The sequence below is a fragment of the Gopherus evgoodei genome, chromosome 1, assembly GCF_007399415.2.
Source record: "Gopherus evgoodei ecotype Sinaloan lineage chromosome 1, rGopEvg1_v1.p, whole genome shotgun sequence".
NCBI lineage: Eukaryota > Metazoa > Chordata > Testudines > Testudinidae > Gopherus > Gopherus evgoodei.
This window is the reverse complement of record NC_044322.1, coordinates 196,198,103-196,220,502: the sequence shown is the minus strand read 5'-3', so window position 1 is coordinate 196,220,502 and position 22,400 is coordinate 196,198,103. Positions and strand designations below refer to the sequence as shown.

General features: G+C 41.8%; 1 protein-coding gene across 1 annotated transcript in view; it reads left to right on the top strand.

The window, feature by feature from the left end:
- The window catches only part of PLCXD2 (phosphatidylinositol specific phospholipase C X domain containing 2), a 29,115-nt gene extending 8,101 nt beyond the window's left edge, over positions 1 to 21,014 (top strand). The window contains exons 2-4 of the mRNA XM_030582049.1: positions 8,990 to 9,450; positions 10,919 to 11,160; positions 20,055 to 21,014. Of these exons, the coding sequence (XP_030437909.1) occupies positions 8,990 to 9,450; positions 10,919 to 11,160; positions 20,055 to 20,217 (866 nt within the window). The 3' untranslated portion in view covers positions 20,218 to 21,014. The remainder of the gene's footprint in view (positions 1 to 8,989; positions 9,451 to 10,918; positions 11,161 to 20,054) is intronic.
- Positions 21,015 to 22,400: the final 1,386 nt, after the last annotated feature.

The following is a 22,400-nucleotide window of genomic DNA, read 5'->3' as shown; positions in this document are numbered from 1 at the left end:
GTTTGAGGAGATTTTTACAGGGAGGGCAAAAGGCACATCCCTGTCAAAAAGGTCATCTCCTGCCAAATTTCAGAACCCGCTCCAAAGCATGGAGGTGGCCAAGTTGTTAAAAGAAAAAGTTGCTGGAATCTTTTAAGATGCGCACAACTATGCGTTCTTAGATATGGCTGAACAATTTTGGCTGAAATTTTCCAAAAAATGTTCAACCTGATGTAGACAACCCAGCCCCAACAATTAAAGTGTGGCAATATTATGAAGGGTCTTACAATGGGGAAAGTGTCAAGCAACCTTAATAGGCAATATTACCAGCCCCAAGTATAATAAAGTGAGTATCTATTACACAGAACATGAAGGGGTGTACTTTGGTTTATTGAATTCACAAGAAGCTGTTAAGGGAAAATAGTTCCAAGTTCTGAATGTATGCAATCATGAAAAAGAGGTCACAGTTGCATATGCTGCTCACAGAATGAGATGTGCATGACTTACCTTAAATGGGTGTAAGTGTATACAAATATTTCAGCACCTCCCAAAGGTGGGTATAGCCAAGATTATTTTGATGCATGTGTAATTGCTGACCCAAAGTTCCCTGGGTGTCTTGTGTCTTAATTGGCTAAGTTAAATGAAAGTGTTAGTTAAGTGAAAACCAGGTTAAATTTTTAGGGTGAGCTTGGAGACAGGTGATTTGGGTTCTGTCTGTGAGACCTGGGACAAGTCACTTTCTGTGTGTCAGTTTCCCCATCTTCATTTATGAGACCTTTGTGCCCCATGAAAATTTGGCCCTCAAAGAGAAGTAGATGACCTTCACCCTGTGGCCCCATGCAAGGAGGGAGCAAATTGAAACGGCAGCAGGTCTCTATAGGGGTCCTGATGGAATGGACTGCTGACTGAGGGGATAATGTCATTGAATCAGTGCATAGACAGCTGAACTGACCATCTGTTGGGTTAAAGTTTGTACTCATGTGACAGGTGAAGCATATGAGATTGAAAAAAAAGATCAAAAATAGAGGATGTACGGCTAACTTCTTAAATCTCCATTCTTTGGCTTCCTGCCCAACTCAGTGGACATTCACCAAGCAATGATGCATCATCCACTAGAGGAAAATAATCTTGCAGCAGTGATGAAAACCTGATATGAAATGCAGCTTCTGATTAGTAGGTCTTAAAAAGAGCCTCTCCTGATAGCCAGGTTATTCCATAACTGCTTACTGTGGGGTTTCTTGCACTTCTCTCTATTAGCCGCTGATACTGGCTGCAGTTGGAGACCGGTTATTGGACTGACTGGGCCATTAGTCTGATTCAGCGTGGCAATTCCTGTGTTAGTGAGACCATTTCTGAGTATAAATTAGAGTGTTGAGCTACACAGATTACATGAAGCATTGAAAAATAGGGTAGAAAAACTAATAAGACAAAAAATGCCTGCTCATGAGAATGTAGTCAGTGAAAGCAAGGATCTCTGGATCATGACATCATCTCCAACTTGTCAGTGATGGACACTGCTTTGGTCTAATTGGAAAGCTGAGGCAGGAGGACAGCATTGTTGCTACTAGGAAACACCAGGTGTAGGAAGTCCCCCTGCTAGAAATAATTAAAAAAAAAAAAATTCAGTGCTTCTGCTTTCTCCCACCTTTCTTTTCAACTTTGCTTTTATTCTTTTTGGAGGGCAGTGGCAAGATGCTATATTACTAGCTTTTCCTCTGGGGAGTATCATAATAAGAAGAGGCTGTTTTCTGTTGGCCCTGTGGTGTAGTACCTCCCTCATAGGCGACCACAAAGTGGGAGAACAGCCCAGAAAGAACTGTGCAACTTCTTAGTGTTGTTATGTATCTGAGGTAGGGTAGACTCTGCCATGCCTGATCACAGCCCGCTGACCCTCACTGTGTCAGAGCACAATGTTGGATCAGTGCAATGTCTCTTCATACACGTCCCTCTCCACTGGACAGTGTGGTGACCCTGTGGACAAAATGAATACAGACCAGAGGGTCTCACAAGAGGATGATAACCTACCTCAACCAGTTCAGAAGTAAGTCTTTGAAAACTCTCCCCTGTGCAAATACACCTCTTCTAAGTAGTCCAGTGTTCCCTCCTGTAGGTCCTTAACTGTGTCTTGGCCTCTGCAGCAACAATCACATATTGCCCAGCCACCCATTGTCTTGGGATGAACTCAGGCCCCTTGCTCTAAGACTAACTTCTCTTAATAAATAGTCAGAAGCAGAAACCCTCCAACCAAAATCTCTGCTGGCAACATGGGTCACAAGAGCCATTGGCTGACTCCTGGCAATGTTGCCACTCAGGAATCCCAAAAGCAAGTGTCAGAACTTGGTGGCTCTTTCAGTACAGATATCCTATTGCAATTTATATAAAGACAATGTCGTCCCCAGAACATTACAGGCTTTCCTCATGAAAGTAAATTCTGCTTTCCCATGTCTCTCTGGAAATAATTCTTCCTTGTGTTCAGCATCTCAGGACCCCAAAAAGATACAGATAACTGCAAGGTGAATGAGCGTTCACAGCACTTTCCTAGGGAGAAGAGTTAATTCCATCACAAATTAATCTTCCCACCTTCTTTTTTATTCCAAATTCAGTGCTTTCTGTTCATTATTTCCCACCACTGAGTGTGGGGATGTGTGACGATCTACTGTGGAAATCCTGTAGTTTCCTGGTATTTTTGTTTCCACTATTCTAACTGGAGTCAGAAAGTTATTGGATTTCTCACTTCATTTCCCCTGTGGGACAATCGGCCCCATTTGCTGTGAGTTAAAAGTTACTATTACTTGGCTTAAGTATTTCTAAATCATTGAATGAACTGGGTTGGTGGGAACATGTGAGAGACATTGGTTGACCTTAATGTTCCCTAGCAATAATGTTGAGCTCTGAGTTCCATGCAGGCGAATGCACAGACCAGAGCTCACGAACAGGGGAAGATGTTAATCACACTGGTATCAAATAGTCAATTTTCTCCCATTCCAATGAAAAGAACTGATACACTAGAGAGGCAAGTGAAGTTTTTTCAAACTCTGGCCTAGGCTAACAAGACACAGATTCTGTGTTTTCCAAGGAGGATCCAGGGTCAAACATACTCCAAGATTCAAGTCCTCTGTTCACTCACTATCAGGTACAACGGTGTAAGTTTTTTAGAAACCACTTCCCTACTGAACCTCAGTCCAGGTTCAAGGTTGTGTAGCCTCCATGTCCTGCTCCGCTCTGCTGTGACAGCCAGTTGTGATGGAGGTTTTCATGATGCTGACAGCAATACACTAAGTACTAGACCAGGATCACCAAATCGATTTGGCACAGGCCATCCAACAGCTGACAGCCAATAACAGTGGACTGGATTTGAGATGATGCGGTAGAAAAGAACGTTAACATACGAGCATTGTGTCTTCAACAACTATTTCTTCAACACCGTTCTCCTCCTCTCCTAATTATAATACCCTATGCTTGATACTGAAATTACAAGTTTCTAGGAAGCTTTAAGTTACTAGACTTTGTGTTCCCCCTGTTTAATTGCTGTATTACATTTAACTACAGAATTTTGTTAAAATACTATTCAAAAATGGACATGCTTATCTAGATAGTTCATATGGATCATATAGTTAATCATGGCTAACTCTCTCCCCCCTCTTGCCTGGTAACAAGCAAGTCAAACGTGCTATTCAATGTGGATTAGTAAAGATGTTTTAAGATGCTAATCTTTTGATTAGAAAATCTGGATTGTTAATGACCTGTATCCAGAAGACTTCAGCGTTTATTAGAGGTGCTTCTGTCTCATTCATGTACCTCATGGCTGGTACAAAGCAGAGCTTACCCTTGCAAAATACAGAATATTGTTCTTTCCTTGACTGCTGCTTGTGTAGCTTTTCCGTGATGCTCCCAGATCTGTTGCTTTTGAAGCCTGATTGGTGTATTTCCAGATGTTTTTGTTTTTGATTGTGGTTTGTGCTGAATCTATATTTTCTTGATTAAATGGCAAATGTATTTTAGGTGGAGAGCAAATCTTACTGTAAGAAGTTTGGCGTCACTGCAGCTAAGGTAATCCTGAGGTGTAATGCCAGAGTCCACAATTGACATTTTAATGCTGTTAATATGCCAGTGCCATTTGTGGACCTCGCCAGCTACTCACTGAAATATTACACATAAAGTTATTTAATTTTCAGTAATCATACCTTGTATGTCCACAATGAGAAAAATCTTTCCACTCATCCAGTCCATTTCCCTGAAAATGCAGCACTGTTCCCCTTCAGTATTGTCTGGTGTTTAAGTCCAGCCTAGTTCTAAAAGTCTTAAGAAAAGGAGTTTCATCCACTTATTTAGACTAGTCCACAGCCTAATATACTTCACAGTCAGGAAAACTAGATTCGTAGAGATGATGTTAGATATGCTTTTGCCTAGGAAAGGGTATTTTATATCTTTCCAGTGTGTAGACAATATATTTTGTATTTGAAATTTGTTTTACATTGAAACATGTCAAATCCTTTTGCACGCACAGTAATCTTCACAACATCCTGTTAGGGTAAAGTTAAATGACACGCTTGGTCACACAGGAAGTCATTAATAGAATAAGACCCAGAATTCTTGCTTCCAGATACCATGTTCTAATCATTATACAATGTTCTCTTATTATCAACTTTATACAGTAACAAGAAAAAGGAATCAGTTCTTGATAACCCACACAAAACAGTGAAAATAAAAATTAAGTCCAAGACCAAATAATGCCAAATTTTTGTAATGTAACTGCATTCATTTGATCTGACTAATTAATTTGATCCTATGATTTTAAGGAACATGAAAAAGTGAAGAACTGGCAATTTAGAAATAGTTACAGACGTGAAGCTAAAAAGCTGCTTCTTACCAACTGAAACAAAGAAAATAGAACAAAAACATTCTTGAATAATGAAAGATAATAAAGGCAATAGATTTAACACACAATTAACTTGAGAGTGGCATAGTGGAAGTGAAAAAGGATTCATGAATCTACAGTTGCACTTGCTAGGATAAAATTACAAGAGCTATCTGTCATAGTAACAATCTGGTGTCAGGAAGGAATTTGAATGCCTGGGCAGACAGGGGAGAGGGTATAGCTTTCCCTGACGAATCCAACCTTTGCTGGTGGAGAGATGGGATACTGGACTAGAGAGACCAAATGGTTTGTTCCGCGTTGTATTTCATAACCTATGCATTCCTATGATTCCAAATTAAGTCTTGACTTCTACGGGTATTTGGCAGTGAGGCTCACATTGAAGCTGCAGCACCGAAGCAGTTCTAATATTGTTGTAATCGGAATACTAACTATGAACGTCTGGTGTCACAAACCACCTCACAAGGAGAGTATTTCCCCAGTACAGTGGAGAAGGTAGCAAATTGAGATTCAGGAGGCCTGGGTTCTGTTCTCCACTGTGTTTCTGGTCTGCAGAAAGACTTTGGGCAAGTCTTAAAATTAATTAATTTTATTATGTATAAAATAATTTATACTCGAGGGTCACTTATCCACAGTCTCAAAACATTTACTAACATTCATTAAGTCATAGATATAGGGACTTTTAACGTAGCAACATGAAAGAGTTTCTTCCCCAGTTCACTAAGAATCCAGTCTCTGAAGCGTGTATGTAAAAATCATTAAAAAGTTTTAAATATTTCTACACTGATTTGTTTCAATTGAACGTACTTGCCAGCTCTCAACAGAATTCCCTTGTTTAGTAATATGTTTGTAGGCGTACATGAATGCTTGCACTGGATTGGATTGGATTAGATGCTCCTGTGCTTTATGACTCCATGTTTACACCTCCATCTGTCTAAAGCCACATGCATGAAGGTAGATTGGAAAACACAAAATTCTGATGCCATTACTTATCTCCCTTTGTCTTGCACTAGTTTCATTTATCCTGTTAAATGCTGCAGTCTGCACTGGGTTGAGGGTCTTGTAACTATAAAATATATGATCAGACTTGTGGGGAACAACCTTTCACTCTTCAGGAGAAGCAAAGCAAAATAGCTTTGTTTTCTTGAAACTGCAAAATTATGACATGCTTCTCTTCCCCCTTATTCCACCACACTGATTGGGGTAGGAGAGATTCCTCCCCCTCTCGCACACATGACTGTGTGTGGAGTTACACAATGGAGAGGAACTGCTCATGCTTATTACTGTTGGAGTGCTTTGGAATCTTGCAAACTGATGTTTGACTTGTGAACAGCTTATGCGTCCACATGGATTTAATAACCCTAACAAGGTAATCCTGTTGAGATCATAATCTCATTTACAGCTCTGATGCTGCAGCATGACAGGAAACATATTAGTCTTCAAGTGAGCGCACGCACACACACACAAGAGATGCTTGTCTAATAAACAGAGAGGAGGGGAAAAAATTAGACAAAGAGATTGTGTAGGAGTATTCAGGGAGGTGGCAGAGGAATTGCTGGATTTTCAGGGAGGGGAGAGATGGGAGGCAAGGGGATGTTGGCATCTGTAATATACTAGAATATTATATAGTCTGGTGGAGTCAGTGTATGCTTCCTATATTTCAGCAAGTGGACAGGAGCTGAGGGAGCTAGCATTGCTGTGCAGCATCCCCTGAGCTTCAGACTGGCAGTAGGAGCAGGGCTATTAGGATGTAGCTTGCTCCTTCAATTCCTGCTCTAAGAGCAGGAATTCCTATCTCCTCCTGGGAAATGGCTAGTGGGTCAAGCCCAAATAACAGCTTGCAGCTTCTCTGCTGGGAGACTAGAAGGAGCCAGGGAGCAGAGAAGCTAGAACCACTTAGTTGTTTTCCTGGATGGGACTGCAGAGGAAGGATTGTGTCTGTAAAGCCCCAGCATATTGACCAGGATGGAGCTCCCTGGGGTGGATGTTGGAAATCTAGCTAAACTGGAGTCTTGGCAGGCAGATTTCTATCCCCAGATTGCCTAATGTTGCCTCTGACAAGGGACTCCAGGGTCTCCTCTAAGTACTATGTTCTTGGTCCCACCTCCCCTCAAAGTTGCTGCTCCAATTAAGATCATCCTTCCTGCCCTTGCATGCTTCCCACTGCCATCAGGTCAGGACTTCTTCAGGGGCTCCCAGCCTCTCTTCTCTTGTATTCTGCAAGCAGTAACTAGGAAGACATAATCCACAATGGATTTTTCTTGATTTCTTTCTTACTAGGTTGTTTTTTTGGTACCTTTTTATTAGACTAGTGAGAGGTGGAGCTTTATTTATGAGCATTATTTTGTGGTTAGGTGCATGATTTCCCTGCCAGATTCTGTCATGTCCATAATGCTGACGCCCCGTGTCACAGGCACATTACCATCTCTCCTGCAGAGACTGGATGGGGCATCAGGATGATGGCTCGGTTATCAGGTGATTGATGATGAGAGAGGGAATCTTTCATTTCTTAGTCACCTTCCTGCATTTTTACAAGGTCAGTAGTGACCTAAAGTCATTGCCAGTAAAAAGCCTGTTTGAAATGAGTTTGCTCTCAGTCCAGTTCCTGGAATAGAGGTATCCACAAATACAAAATAAAACAATATCATTACAACTGACACTACCTGCTACATGGTTGTCGGTGACAGCTGAAAGGCCAAGGACTAGCTGAACATGGAGATAGTTCAGTCATCTGATGGCTGGAAATGATTCATTATGGTCAGAGCTAAGACTCATTGGCAGTGCGTTGCGAAGATTTTCACCCAGCCACAGCCTGAGGTCTCTGTCCCATAGATTAACCAAGAGCTTTGGTGTCTTAGGTGGTTTTCCCACAGTCATGTGTCATTTTAAGTAACTGTAGATATATCTACATGAATTATGATAGTAAGGCAAGTGTTGCGGGGTGATGACTCACCGGTGTGGCGCCTCCGGGCTGGTCGTCTCGGGAGTTAGGTCTTTCCAACCTGGAGTGCCCTCTGCAGGCCAGTGCCCTCTGCTGGCCCCATGTCTCTCCCAGACCCCAGTGCCCTTTACCTGGGGTTCTGCCCACCACAGTACTCCCTCACTCTGGTCTCCCCTCCCAGGGGAACCTCCCAACCCTCTATCCCCACCTTGCCTCAGTGGCTACTGCCAGTCACCATCTAGCCCCCGCTCCCTGGGGCAGACTGCAGTCTGTAAACCATTCATCATCAGCAAGGGGGTTAGGACCTGCTGCCTGTGCCTGTCTCTGGGCTGCCCCTCTGCAGTCTAAGTACCTGTTTGGAGGCCTTTAACTAGGCCTGCAGCCTGGGGTTTTACTAGGCTGGAGCTCCCTCTGCCCTTCCCCAGCACTGCTTTACCCTAGGTACCCTTCTCAGCTCTCAGGCAGCCAGGCCCTTCTCTCTTAGAAGCTAGAGAGAGATTCCTCCCAGTCTCTGGCCCTCAGCCCCCTTAAAGGGCCAGCTGTGGCCTGATTGGGGCGTGGCCTCAGCTGTGCCTGCTTCCCCCAATCAGCGTAGGTTTTCCCCACCATAACCCTCTCCAGGGCTGCTTTTAAGCCTTTCAGGGCCGGAATGAGTGAGCACCCCACTACAGCAAGGAATAAATACAATATAAAAAGAGAATCTTGGTTCATTCTAGGGCTCAGTGCTGAATTCATCAACAAGCACAAGACCAGATTTAAACCCCTGTGCCACCACAGTGGAAGATCTGTGGAGGTAGCTTGCTTGTTTCTTTGATGGACAGAGGAGTATGAACACAGGAGAGGATAATAGGACAGAGGAGTGTACTTACTATGGCTATTTATTATTTATATTGTATTAGCATCATTCTGGGAACTGTACAAACACATCTTAAGAGACAGTTGTAACTCTAAAAAACTCCCAGATGTGAATAGGAAGTGGTATTCCCATTTTACAGATGGGGGAAGCTGAGACTTAAAGATGAAGTGGCTTGCCAAAGATAACACAAGAAGTCCTGTGTCAGAGCCAAGAGTTGACCCCAAATCTCCTGAATCCCAGTCGAGTGCCTTAACAGTAGACCTTTGTGTCATATTGGACACATTAAATATTATTTTCAATGCTATAACATTAAAATGACTTTCTTTTTTATCTCTAGGATCACATGATTCTTTCAGCTACTGGGTTGATGAGAAATCTCCTGTGGGACCTGATCAAGCCACAGCAATCAAACGTTTGGCTAAAATTTCTTTGGTGAAAAAGCTGATGAAGAAATGGTCAGTGACTCAAAACCTGACCTTCAAAGAGCAGCTGGAAGCTGGGATCCGCTACTTTGATCTGCGTGTATCTTCCAAACCGGGAGAAGTGGGACAGGAGATCTACTTCATACATGGTTTGTTTGGCATCAAAGTATGGGATGGACTGATGGAGATAAACACCTTCCTCACGGAGCACCCCAAAGAAGCTATCTTCTTGGATTTCAATCACTTCTATGCCATGGAAGACCAGCACCACATATACCTGATTAACAGGATCCGGGAAGCATTTGGATCAAAACTTTGCACAATGGAATATGTAGAAAATGTGACCTTGCGATATCTTTGGGAGAAGAGTCAGCAGGTGGGGAAAGGACATGTAATGAATCTAAGCCCAAAACATTACAATTCAAACTATAAAGAATGTCTGATTAGGGTTCAAAGCATATTATTATTATTTATTTTATTTTTTGTAGTACGGTGGCATCTAGGGGTCAGGGCCCTATTATTCAGGAATTCGCAAATATGCAACAAAGATACAAACTTGCATATGTAATTGATCTTCTGTAAAGTATTGGCTTGGTGTTTGTGAAGACACGTTGTCCTCCAGTAACTAGCCCACACAAAGAATAAAAACTTTAATTCTATAGATAGCTAATGCATAGTCTCTTATCTCATCTGTGTTTTAGGAGCAAATGGTCTGTGTTCTATCCATGTTAGTGCATGAATGAGCTTTGGTTGGTGACTATGGTGCCTGTTGATTGCAGTTCTCTAATGCTCAGTCTTGAAGCAAAAGACTCCCAGTGCTTTCATTTAATTCCAAAACTATAAAGTTGTGTGTGCACAGTCATGTTTTGAGGAATTCCTCTGAGCAAGTCCTCTTCAGTCTGCTTCCAGGATTCTACCTGATTAAAGCAAAGAGCCTCTTGTCAATTCAGATAATGAAAGGTGTTCTGTTTTAGTTATAGCTAGCTCTCAATAAATCATCTGACACTTTGAAACAAACAGATTGGGATGTAACACTCGGTATCCAGATTTGCTAGAGATGGATCCAGATCTGAACTCAAGATCCATTTTCTTTATAAACTTCTAAGATGTTCAGATCCGGACATAGAGGCAAACAGCATACATCTGGCTTGAAACTCCCTAATGGGCTGAACTAGAACACTGAATCCCAATGTATTATTTAACTCTGGATCTGAAGACCTTTCTCAGATATTCACAGGACTCTCATAAACTGTTATTTCATATGACACCAGAAATAAAACTCATATCTCAGCTCCAGAAGGCACAGTGGAGGTTATAGCAGACAATGAGATTGTCTTTGGTGTTCCATCCAGTAAATGGCAGTGTAACACCAGTGTATGAGCCAGCCAAGTATATCACAGCAAGTTAATTTGAATTGCGTTACACAGTATTTTAGTTCCTGACTTGCCACCATCCTTTTCCTGAGATAAGTCATTTTGGCAATGCTCTTTGACAAATATTTAGAATAAGATTAGAGTAATGTTGTTTAAGTAAAACATCTTGGAATGTGATTTCAGTTTCATACTGTAAATTCTCCTTTTTCTCTAGTGACACTTGAAACACTATGCAGTCCTGAATTTGCAGCTAATCAAAATGATTTTCTCCTTTATGGTAACACTCCAGTGAATTAATTGTATTCAGTGTACTAGTTTAAAGACAGGAGGCCTGATTCTCACCAGATTTTACACATGTGTACTCAGACTTCAATGGGACTGCATGGATATACTTAAATGCAAAGTTTGGTTCCAAAACATCATGATTCGGTTTAATTTGCATCCTTTTCTATCTTTCTTTCCATTATTTAGGTTCTCATTTTCTACCACTACCCTCTGTATCAGGAATATCCCTTCCTGTGGCCAGGGAATAAAATGCCGGCACCTTGGGCAAACACAACGAACGTGCACAAGCTATTACAGTTCTTAGAGACCACTCTTGGGGAGCGGGCTCAACATGGAACTTTTCATGTTTCTCAAGCTATTCTCACACCCAGGGTGAAAACTATTGCATGGCACCTAATCCGTGGCCTAAAAAATACACTTGTTCACAGGTAAGGATTTGTCTTGGTTCCACAGCTCCTTGTTTGAAACTTTTACCTTGAAGTTACAATGAATAAGCAAGTAACTATCAGGCCTGTGCTTGAATTATTAACAAGTGCTGATCTTTCAGGATATATTGTTATTTATATTTGATGACTGCAAGCATCTCACTCCCTGCAGTTAAGCTAAAACATAAAATATCTCTTTATGTGTAAATCTCCACAGAGAACATAGACTCTAGGACTGGAAGGGACCTCGAGAGGTCATCGAGTCCAGTCCCCTGCCCTCATGGCAGGACCAAATACTGTCTAGACCATCCCTAATAGACATTTATCTAACCTACTCTTAAATATCTCCAGAGATGGAGATTCCACAACTTCCCTAGGCAATCTATTCCAGTGTTTAACTACCCTGACAGTTAGGAACTTTTTCCTAATGTCCAACCTAAATCTCCCTTGCTGCAGTTTAAGCCCATTGCTTCTTGTGTGTTGGTAGGGTTCAGTTTAGGGTATTGATGAGATGTCAGATAAGGCTCAGCCATCTTTATTAGTCAAAGACAATACAGCACAACACAGAAGGGAAAAGATTAATACTTTACCAATCCAATCTGGGAAGTAGAGTCTCATAGCAATCAATCTGCTCCAAAATTATGGACTTACTTCGCTCATATAATTCTCTTGTTTACAACAAAAGTAGAGTACACCCAGTTCTTACCAGTTTCTTATCTTATTTTGAACTTAGTTTTCAGGTCACAAAGACATCATGCCAACCATCCTTATTCCTCAGTACCAGCACCTCGTGCAACTTGTCAGGCCTTAACAAGACATGCATCTTATCCCTAACAGCTCCTACACGTACCCAAGGACAGAGTTCATACGCTCTACTAATGCAATTTATTTTAGCATAAGTACAAAGGATGCTGGGAAAATAGTTCATGGTTTATATATCAAGCATAAGTGCAAGCCTTTTAGTCATGATTTTGGCTGACAAAATGCAAGACCAAATTCATATTTTGTGAGCAGAGAGCAATTTGAAGTGGTGTCTCTAGAGAAAATAGGTACCCTCAACTCTTCTTGATTTAAAGTGAGGAGGAAAAACAAGCTTATCTCTTACATGAAAACCAGATTTCCTTTTCTGTGGACTAAAATCTGCTCTGAGTTATGTGCATACCAACCCCAGTGACTTCTATAACACTTACACACTCACAGGACAACATATGGCCTTAAATATGTCTTGCTTCTCCAGACCAAAAAAAAAAGAGAGAGAGAGAGAGAGAGAGAGAGGAATAATAGGAGTTTTCTAATTGTGGCTACATGGTTATCCATAAATAAGACAACTAATAAAGGGCCTGACCTTGAACATTGCTGCACCCTTGTAATTCATAATGACTTAAAGGGCAGGTGCAGGGCCCATCATTTCCCAGAATTCGACCCAAATGATTCTACTGTGTGATATTAACATTGTGTAGCCTATATTCCAAATCACAGAGTGAATAGTGATCCTTTTTGCCGTGTAAGGCCTGGGATCTTACTCCTTAGCTCTACCCGTACCATATAATCAAAGCTTGGATTTGTCAAGGTAACATACAGACTGGCGTCCAGTCCTGTGCATTTAGTAACAATGGTGCTAGCTGCTACTGTGAGTCTGATTGTCAAAATGACCATATCACCTACTGAACTGGATACAAAACAATGAAATAAGCGACACTGGAAACCAGTTAACATGTGGCTTTTGATTTTCTGAAAAACTCATTGAATCTTCAGTCCCAAGTGAATAACAGCCCAATTCTAGATTTTTTTTGGAAAATTATTGTTTCTTCTAGTGGTATTTATTGTTTTTTTCCTACAATACACCCACCCCCCTGCCCATCAATTAAAATATGGAAAAAACGAGGTAAAATTACTTAGAAAAGTTAGATGGCTTCAAGTCACCAGGGCCTGATGAAATACATCCAAGGAGCTAACTGAGGAGATAGTGGAGCCATTAACGATTATCTTCAAAAATTCATGGAAGACAGGAGTGATTCCAGAGGACTGGAAGAGGCCAAATATTATGTCAATCTATAAAAAGGGGAACAATGACAACCTGGGGCATTACAGATCAGTCACTTTAACTTCAGTGCCCAGAAAGATAATGGAACAAATAAGCAAGCAAGCAAACACCTAGAAGATAATAAGGTGATAAGTAACAGCATGGATTTGTCAAGAATAAATAATATCAAATCAACCTAATAGCTTTCTTTAATGGGGTAACAAGCCTAAAGTCTGGTCTACCTGGGGCGGGGATCGATCGAAGTTACGCAACTTCAGCTACATGTACTTAGCTCTACTTCCTGTGGTATCTTCACTACGGTGAGTCGACTGTTGCCGCTCACCCGTCGACTCTGCCTGTGCCTCTCGCAGAGTGAATTGATGGGAGAGCACTCAGGGATCGATTTATCATGTCTCAACTAGACATGATAAATCGATCCCTACTAGATCGATCGCTGCCCTCTTATCCAGATGGTAGTGAAGACATACCCTTAGAGAGGAAGCAGAAGATGTGATATATCTTGACTTTTGTAAGGTTTTTGATACTGTCTCGCAGGACCACCTCATAAACAAACTAGGGAAATACAACCTAGATGGAGCTACTATAAGGTGGGTGCATAACTGGTTGGAAAACCATACCCAGAAAGTAGTTATCAGTGGTTCACAATCAAGCTGGGTGGGCATATCAAGTGGGGTCACACAGGGATCGGTCATGGGTCCAGTTCTGTTCAATAACTTCATAAATGATTTAGATCAGTGGTTCTCAAACTTCAGCAACCCGAGGACCCCCATTTTCATTTTAAAAAATTTGTGGACCCCCAAGCCCTTCTGCTTAGCCCCAGGCCCCACCCCCACTCTACCCTTCCCCCCCGAAGGCCACACCCTGCTCCACCTCTTCCCACCGCCGCTCCACCCATGTATCTCCTCTTCCCTGCCTCTTTCTACTCTCTCTGCTGAGCACCCCTCATCCCTGCTCCCCTATCCCCCAGCATCTCCTGTGTGCCCCTGAACAGCTGTTCCCTGGCATGCAGGAGGTGCTGGGAGGGATGGGGAGGAGTTGATCAGCAGGATCAATGGACCTCTTGGTGTGCCCTTGCAGACCCCAGTTTGAGAAATGCTGATTTAGATAATGGCATAGAAAGTACACTTATGAAGTCTAGAGATGATACCAAGCTGGGTGGGATTGTAACTGCTTTAAAGGACAGGATTAACGTTCAAAATGCTCTGGACAAACTGGAGAAATGGTCTGAAATAAATAGGGTGAAATTCAATAAGGACAAATGCAAAGTACTCCATCTGGGAAGGAACAATCAATTGCACACATACAAAATGGGAAATGACTACTAGGAAGGAGTACTGTGGAAAGGGATCTGGGGATCATAATGGATCACAAGCTAAATATAGTCAACAATGTAACATTGTTGCAAAAAAAGGTAAACATAATTCTGAGATGGATTAGCAGGAGTGTTGTAAGCAAGACACGGGAAGTAATTCTTCTGCTCTACTCCACAGTGACACAGCCTAAAATGGAGTATTGTGCTCAGTTCTGGGTGCCACATTTCAGTAAAGAGGTGGAAAAATTGGAGAAAGTCCAGAGAAGAGCAACAAAAATGATTAACGGTCTAGAAAACGTGACCTATAAGGGAAGATTGAAAAAAATGGTTTTGTTCAGTCTAGAGAAGAGAAGACTGAGGAGGAACTTAGCAGTTTTCAAGTATATAAAAGGTTATTAGAAAGAGGAGAGAGAAAAATTGTTCTAGTTAACCTCTGTGGATAGGACAAGAAGCAATGGGCTTAAATTGCAGCAAGGGAGGTTTAGGTTGGACATTAGGAAAAAATTCCTAACTGTCAGGGTGGTTAAGCACTGGAATAAATTGCCCAGGGAGGTTGTGGTATTTAATAATAGGTTAGACAAACACCTGTCAGGAATAGTCTAGATCAGGGGTGGGCAAACTTTTTGGCTTCAGGGCCACACCAGGGAATAGAAATTATATGGTGGGCCATGAATGCTCACAAAATTGGAGTTGCGGTATGGGAGATGTTGAAGGCTCTAGTTGGGGGTGTGGGCTCCGGGGTGGGGCTGGGGATGAAGAGTTTGGGGTGTCAGAGGGTGCTCTGGGCTGGTATTGAGGGGTTTGGAGGGCGGGAGGGGGATAAGGGCTGGAGGAGGGGTTTGGGGCATGGAAAGAGTCTCAGGGAGCAGGATCTGAGCCCCGCTTACCTCAAGCGGTTCCCAAAAGCAGTGGCATGTCTCTTCTCCAGCTCCTACACATGGAGCGGCCTGCTAGCACTGGAGCGGAGCCATGCGGGTGCTTCCAGGAGCTGTGTGGTGCAGCCCCCCCATCCTGGTCCCCTAGCTGGAGCACCAGAGCAGGGCAAGCCCCAGACCCTGCTCCCCCAAGGGCAGTTTGCCAGACAGCTTAAAATGTAGTTTGCCCACCCCTGGTCTAGATAATACTTAGTCCTGCCTTGAGTGCAGGGGACTGAACTAAAAACCTCTTGAGGCCCCTTCCTGCCCTATAATTCTGTGATTCTATTCTTAAGAAATAGGCCCAGAGGGTCGGAATCTAAAATATTCACAAAACAGAAATACTGAAGTTCCTGTGGTTGAAGTTAGGATGTGGAGTTCCTGTCTCTTGCCTTTCCACAGAATTTAGTCTGACAGAATAATGTCTAAAGCTAAATAATGAAATAATGTTAATATCCAAGTAATCTGATCCAAAGATTTTGAACTTCCTGTTTTCCAAGATTGCAGTTTGTTTTTTTCAAAAAAAGAACAGGAATACTTGTGGCACCTTAGAGAATAATAAATTGATTTGTTTTTTGTACATTAAACACTAGATGGTGCTAAAATGCTTTCTTTAAGAGTATGTGTAGCCTTGTCAGACCCAGGATATTAGAGAGACGCGGTGGGTGAGGTAATATCTTTAAGATTAAGAAACAATTTTAAATTTGTATAACTTTACTCCTGAAAACACAGGACACTTAAAAAAACCACAAGGTGGGTGAGGTGATATCTTTTCTTTGACCAACCTTTGTTGGTGAGAGCCTCAAGTTTTCAGACTTACATAGTGCTCTTCTTCAGGTCTGTGAAACTTAGTCAGTGTCGCAAATACATACAAGGTGGAACATTTGAGAGCATAGTGATTGTCAGGTTTCACCCACATAGTTGCTACTGTGGCATTTAGTGCACGGGATGAGATACACCACATGTTGTGATAGGTATGTGTAGGACCTATGGATCTTGAAAGGTGTGTTTGTCTCTTGAATGAACTCACACAGGAAAATGATAAAAGACAAAAACATCACATTACCTATGGGTGAACACTTTTCACAAAAAGAACGAGCCTAGGAGCTTAAATTCATAACTTTTCTTGACACTAAAAATCATATTACAACAACCTATAACCCTCTAACAACCCCCACCCAGCTGTTTCTTGTCCCTCCTTTTCCTCCCTATGACTAGAGGGGTGTTAACAAGCCACTTCACCTTGAGTGGTCCCTTGAGTGTTACCTACTTGTACTAAACGATCTGTTCCATCCTCTATTTAGCTGTGACACTTTGGGTAAGTTTCCCAGACCTGAAGAAGAGCTCTGGCTTGGTCTGCACTACAGACTTAAGTGAATATAACTACGTCCTTCAGAGATGTGGAAATTCACACCTCTGAGCAACACGGTTATACAGATTGAACTCCTGGTGTAGACAGCACGATGTCAACGTGAGAGCTTCTCCCAGTGACATCACTGCCACCTCTCAGGGAGATGGAGTACCTGTGCTGATGGGAGAAAATTCCTCACCCTCATCATAGATAGTGTCTTCGCTAAGGCTTTGTCTACATTGGCATTTTCATCATTAAAACTTTTGTCGCTCGGGTATGAAAAAACACTCCCTGAATGATAAAAAGTTTTAACAACTAAAAGTGCTGGTGCAGACTGGAGGTGGCGTGCACAGTGTAGACAACCTAAGTGATACAACAGTGCAGCTGCATCGGTACAGTTGCGCCGCTGCAGCGCTGTATGTGTAGACAAGCCCTCCGTGTAAGCGCGAAAGCCTGTCTCACCAACAGAAGATGATCCAAGAAAAGATATCACCTCACTCACCTTTCTTTGTTAAGAGAGGCATGTGTTTTAAGGAGTAAAGCGCTATACATTTAAAATTGTTTCTTAATCTTAACTGAAGATACTTACTAGAGAGTTTAATTTGCATGGATACAATATGGTTCTTCTATAGTATATATTAAATGTGCAATATTATAAGAATGTGTTAAAACTCACATGAGCATTCTCAAGTATCAGAGGGGTAGCCGTGTTAGTCTGGATCTGTAAAAGCAGCAAAGAATCCTGTGGCGCCATATAGACTAACAGACTTTTTGGAGCACGAGCTTTAGTGGGTGAATACCCACTTCATTGGATGCATGTATTGGAACTTTCCAGGGGCAGGTATATATATGCAAGCAAGAAGCAAGCTAGAGATAACGAGGTTAGTTCAATCAGGGAGGATGAGGCCGTGTTCTAGCAGTTGAGATGTGAAAACCAAGGGAGGAGAAACTAGTTTTGTAGTTAGCAAGCCATTCACAGTCTTTGTTTAATCCTGAGCTGATGGTGTCAAATTTGCAGATGAACTGAAGCTCATCAGTTTCTCTTTGAAGTCTGATCCATTGTCTACAGCCAAGCACTGAGGTAGAACCGCATCTGCTCTAACCCCTCAGACAGAAACCAACACCTACAAAATCTCCACCAAGCATTCTCAAAACTACAATACCCGCATGAGGAAATAAGGAAATAGATCAACAGAGCCAGACATGTACCCAGAAGCCTCCTACTGCAAGACAAACCCAAGAAAGAAACCAACAGGACTCCACTGGCCATCACATGCAGTCCCCAGCTAAAACCCCTCCAACGCATCATCAGGGATCTACAACCCATCCTGGACAATGATCTCATACTTTCACAGGCCTTGGTTGGCAGGCCAGTCTTTGCCCACAGACGACCTGCCAACCTGAAGCATATTCTCACCAGTAACTGCACACCGCACCATAGTAACTAGCTCAGGAACCAATCCATGCAACAAACCTTGATGCCAACTCTGCCCACATATCTACACCAGTGACACTATCACAGGACCTAACCAGATCAGCCACACAGATCACCAGTTCATTCACCTGCACGTCCACCAATGTAATATATGCCATCATATGCCAGCAATGCCCCTCTGCTATGTAGATCGGCCAAACTGGACAGTCTCTACGGAAAAGGATAAATGGACACAAATCAGGTATTAGGAATGGCAATATACAAAAACCTATAGGAGAACACTTCAACCTCCCTGGCCACACCATAGCAGATCTTAAGGTGGCCATCCTGCAGCAAAAAAACTTCAGGACCAGACTTCAAAGAGAAACTGCTGAGCTCCCTGATTGAACCAACTTCGTTATCTCTAGCTTGCTTCTTGCTTGCATATATATACCTGCCCCTGGAAATTTCCACTACATGCATCCGACGATGTGGGTATTCACCCACAAAAGCTCATGCTTCAAAACGTCTGTTAGTCTATAAGGTGCCACAGGATTCTTTGCTGCTTTTACATGACCATTCTCATCCTCAAAATGCTTCACAATCATCAGTAAATTAATTTTCAAGGCATTTCCAGGAGCTTTAATAATGTTCAGATGGGGCAAATCCCTCCTTAAAATTAGTTACTTCCCTGATGTCTTCCAACAATAATTCAAATATTAACATTTGTTCCAACAATAATTCAAATACAGAGCCATAATGTGTCATCAGGTTTTAAGCACAACTTACTAAGGAAGTTACTGAGAAGTTCTGCTTAAACACTGGGGTCTGGAAACGACATACAGTTAAAAACAGAGTCCAAATACTTCACAAGTTAAAGCGTGCTTGCACCCTCACGCAGAGTGTTTATACACAGTTGAATGGGAACTGCCTCTTTTGTACATTCATATTTGGCTGTACAATTTTGTATGGACCTCTGCCTTCTGATTATGATAATGCTGGCCCTAAACATGAGTCTTAAACCATTTTGCATTAAGTTCTAACTAATGGAGAAGAAACATTTGAAATTGTTCCTCACAATGATTTACAAATGACTGGGTTTTCATGAGAATAACTACTCTTTTGCCCTTATCCCTTTCCTTTTGTTTACTGATGACTTCCTTTGTGGGTTGTTATTACTTTTATTCTTGGGATTGCTAGCTCCAAGGGGCACACAGCTTGCCTTTCGATCTGCTTTTAAAACAACAGGCACACTATAGGATAAGTTACTTCTGTTTCTGGCTCCTGTGGAAACCCCACTGCTGTAGTGTTAAAGGAGCACAAAAACTTCTGCAAACCCTTGGTTCAAGTTCTTTTCATGAAATGACTGAAAAAAATTTCAGTTCTTAGTAATCCAAACCATTTCATTCATCCCTACTTACGATGATTTAAGTAATAACACAAGACCTAATCACTATGAATAAAGCCTGCAGATCAGCATATACTCAGACAAAATAAGAACAAAGAAACCATTGCAGGACCTTAAATTCTGAGGTCCTAACTGTTCAGTGAAGTCAATAAGAATGCTATAGTATGTCTTGTAAGAGCAGCGGTTTCCACTGGTGACTTTGGCCGATATTTCTATTCCCCACTTGCACACACCAAAAAAAAATGGTTGTGCAGTGTGCTGTTTTCTGCCACCCTTCTCCCCAGAGGTGGTTGCATTTTAAGGGTGCAGTATATATTGTGTTTGCTACTTTGGGGTTAAAGGATACTGTGCGAACATGCTGTTCATAGACAAACTGTTACATGTAGAGCAAAATCAAGGTGCTTCCATATCAGTGTGTTATATTGGTTAACATATTTATCCTTTTTTTCTTTAGGAACCTGCCTATGATTTTGAACTGGGTAAAGACACAGAAGCCAGGCATTATGGGCATAAACATAATTACATCAGACTTTGTGGAGCTGGTTGACTTTGCTGCCATGGTTATTGCATTAAACGACCTCCTTTTAGAAGGGCACCAAGCTGTAACTAAATCCTGACTGTTCTGTCTCTCACTCTAAGATCAGCGCTCATCGACTGAGATGAGGATTTGGAGCCTTTCATCCATGTCAACAGCTTTCAATGTAAATCTCAATTTAGGTGTTTTTGGTTTTGTTTTTTAACAAACAAAAACCTAGTTTCTGAGAAAAACGTGCTGAAAATCATTCACATCAGGATCTATTGCTGCATGGATCTGACCTGAACACTAAGCAGTGTCTGAGTGCTGCTGACTCTGTTATGCACACATCTGCTGCAGTACAGCAAGCTGTTGTCTGCCTGCCAATAGGAGGCCGACACTACAACAGATGTAACCAATTGGCAGCAGTGTTTCCCCTGGCAACTAGACTCCCTGTGGGTGTGCATCCTGTGTGTTATTGAACCCCATTGTCAGTCTAAGAATTGGTGTTGATCCCCAGGAGCAATTCTACCAAACTAGCCAAAAGGGATCCTCCATCTGGCTACATAAGTCAGAGCTGTGCTGGTCTCTGCTAGCAGTTGCTATTGTATTTCTTATGTCGTACTGGAAGCTACCTCTGACTTTCTTTAAAAAAAACAGCATCCCCATTGTTCAGAGGGAAGCTTTTATACTGTATTCAGTGGTTTAAATAGAGATGGGCCCGAGGTGTGGAGGTTGGATCTAAACTTATAACTCTCAGGGGCTTTTGACTTCAAGGTTTTGGTTTCGGTCTCTCTCTTATTTTAAGGGACTTCCATTAAAGCAGGATGCAGATGCACTTTTCTTAAGTTGAGGGGGGAGGTGGAAATCAGTTGAGTTTTCTTGAAAGATTGTGGGGAGGGGGAGGAAGCTCTGCACAAAAGGCTGCTATGTGAACATGTTAGAAACACAGCAGGCTTTGTTCATTGTATGTAGCTTTGAGACACAATGTAGCAAACTATAGAGTGAAGTTTAGTGAAAACTTTGGTGGTTTCATTTGGGTGGACCTTACCCTCTACCCCAATTTCGATTCACTTGGTTTTTCATTCCCTAGACTTCATTTGAAAAAAAAACTGTGGAAATTATTACTTTTTGGTTTGGCATCTGGTCATTTTTTACATCATTTTGTGCCCCAAAACTTGAACCTATCCAGGTTTGCTCAAAACCCACCCTAAAGTCACTGTGAGGTTTGTAGCTTACTTGAGATTTTGAGTCCCTGACCTGAGTTTCATGTTTACTCTCTGGGAGGCAAATTGGGATGCAGGGAGTGGAGGAGTGGGAATAACTGGTAGAATTCTCCCAAGCTGCACCCTCTTCTGATCGCAGAATAAGATGCTGCTCACAGATTGTGCCGATCCTCATTACATGATCATACACTTTTTTTAATTGTTTGTTTTGATCGGCAGCAAAATGTTGACAATTTATATTTTAAAATTATGTTTCAGTATTGACACTCCATTAACGAATTAGGGGAAGTTAACAGATTTGAGAGGAGATGTCTCAATCTCTCTGTTGAGTCAGGCAGTCACCACTGGATAAATTTGCACTCAGTTCATAATGTAAAGGTTATCTTCTGACATTTAAAAATGAAGGATTAGATTCTAGAGCAACAAGGAAATGTGTTGGATCACTGGCTCAATCTGTTAGTAATGAAAACTTTGCACAATTCAACTGAACATTGAGGGGTCTGTTAGCACAGTTCATATTAAGACTAACTACTTTCCATTGGCAGTAGACTAGAAACCCTAAGGTTTGGGCATTAAGTAGAGATGGACAGAGCTTTCATTATGGCCACAGTGGTGCTATACTTATGCACAAAAACTTGCTTCTTTCAAGACAAATCCAGATAAATAAAACAGCTGGAGGGTTGGGTGATTCTGTGATAATACATCACAAAGTTTGTATCTTCACACTGTTGCACTCACAGGGCATGTTAATCTGCAGCAGTAGTTCTCAACAGGAGTACACGTACCCCTGGGGGTATGCAGAGGTCTTCCAGGGGGTACATGAACTCATCTAGATATTTGTCTAGTTTTACAACTGGCTACATAAAGAGCACTAGCAATGTCAGTACAAACTAAAATTTCATACAGAAAATGACTTGTTCATGCTGCTTTGTATACTATACACTGAAATGTAAATACAATATTTATATTCCAATCGATTTATTTTATAATTATATGGTAAAAATGAGAAAGCAAACAATTCTTCAGTAATAGTGTGCTGTGACACTTTTATATTTTTTAT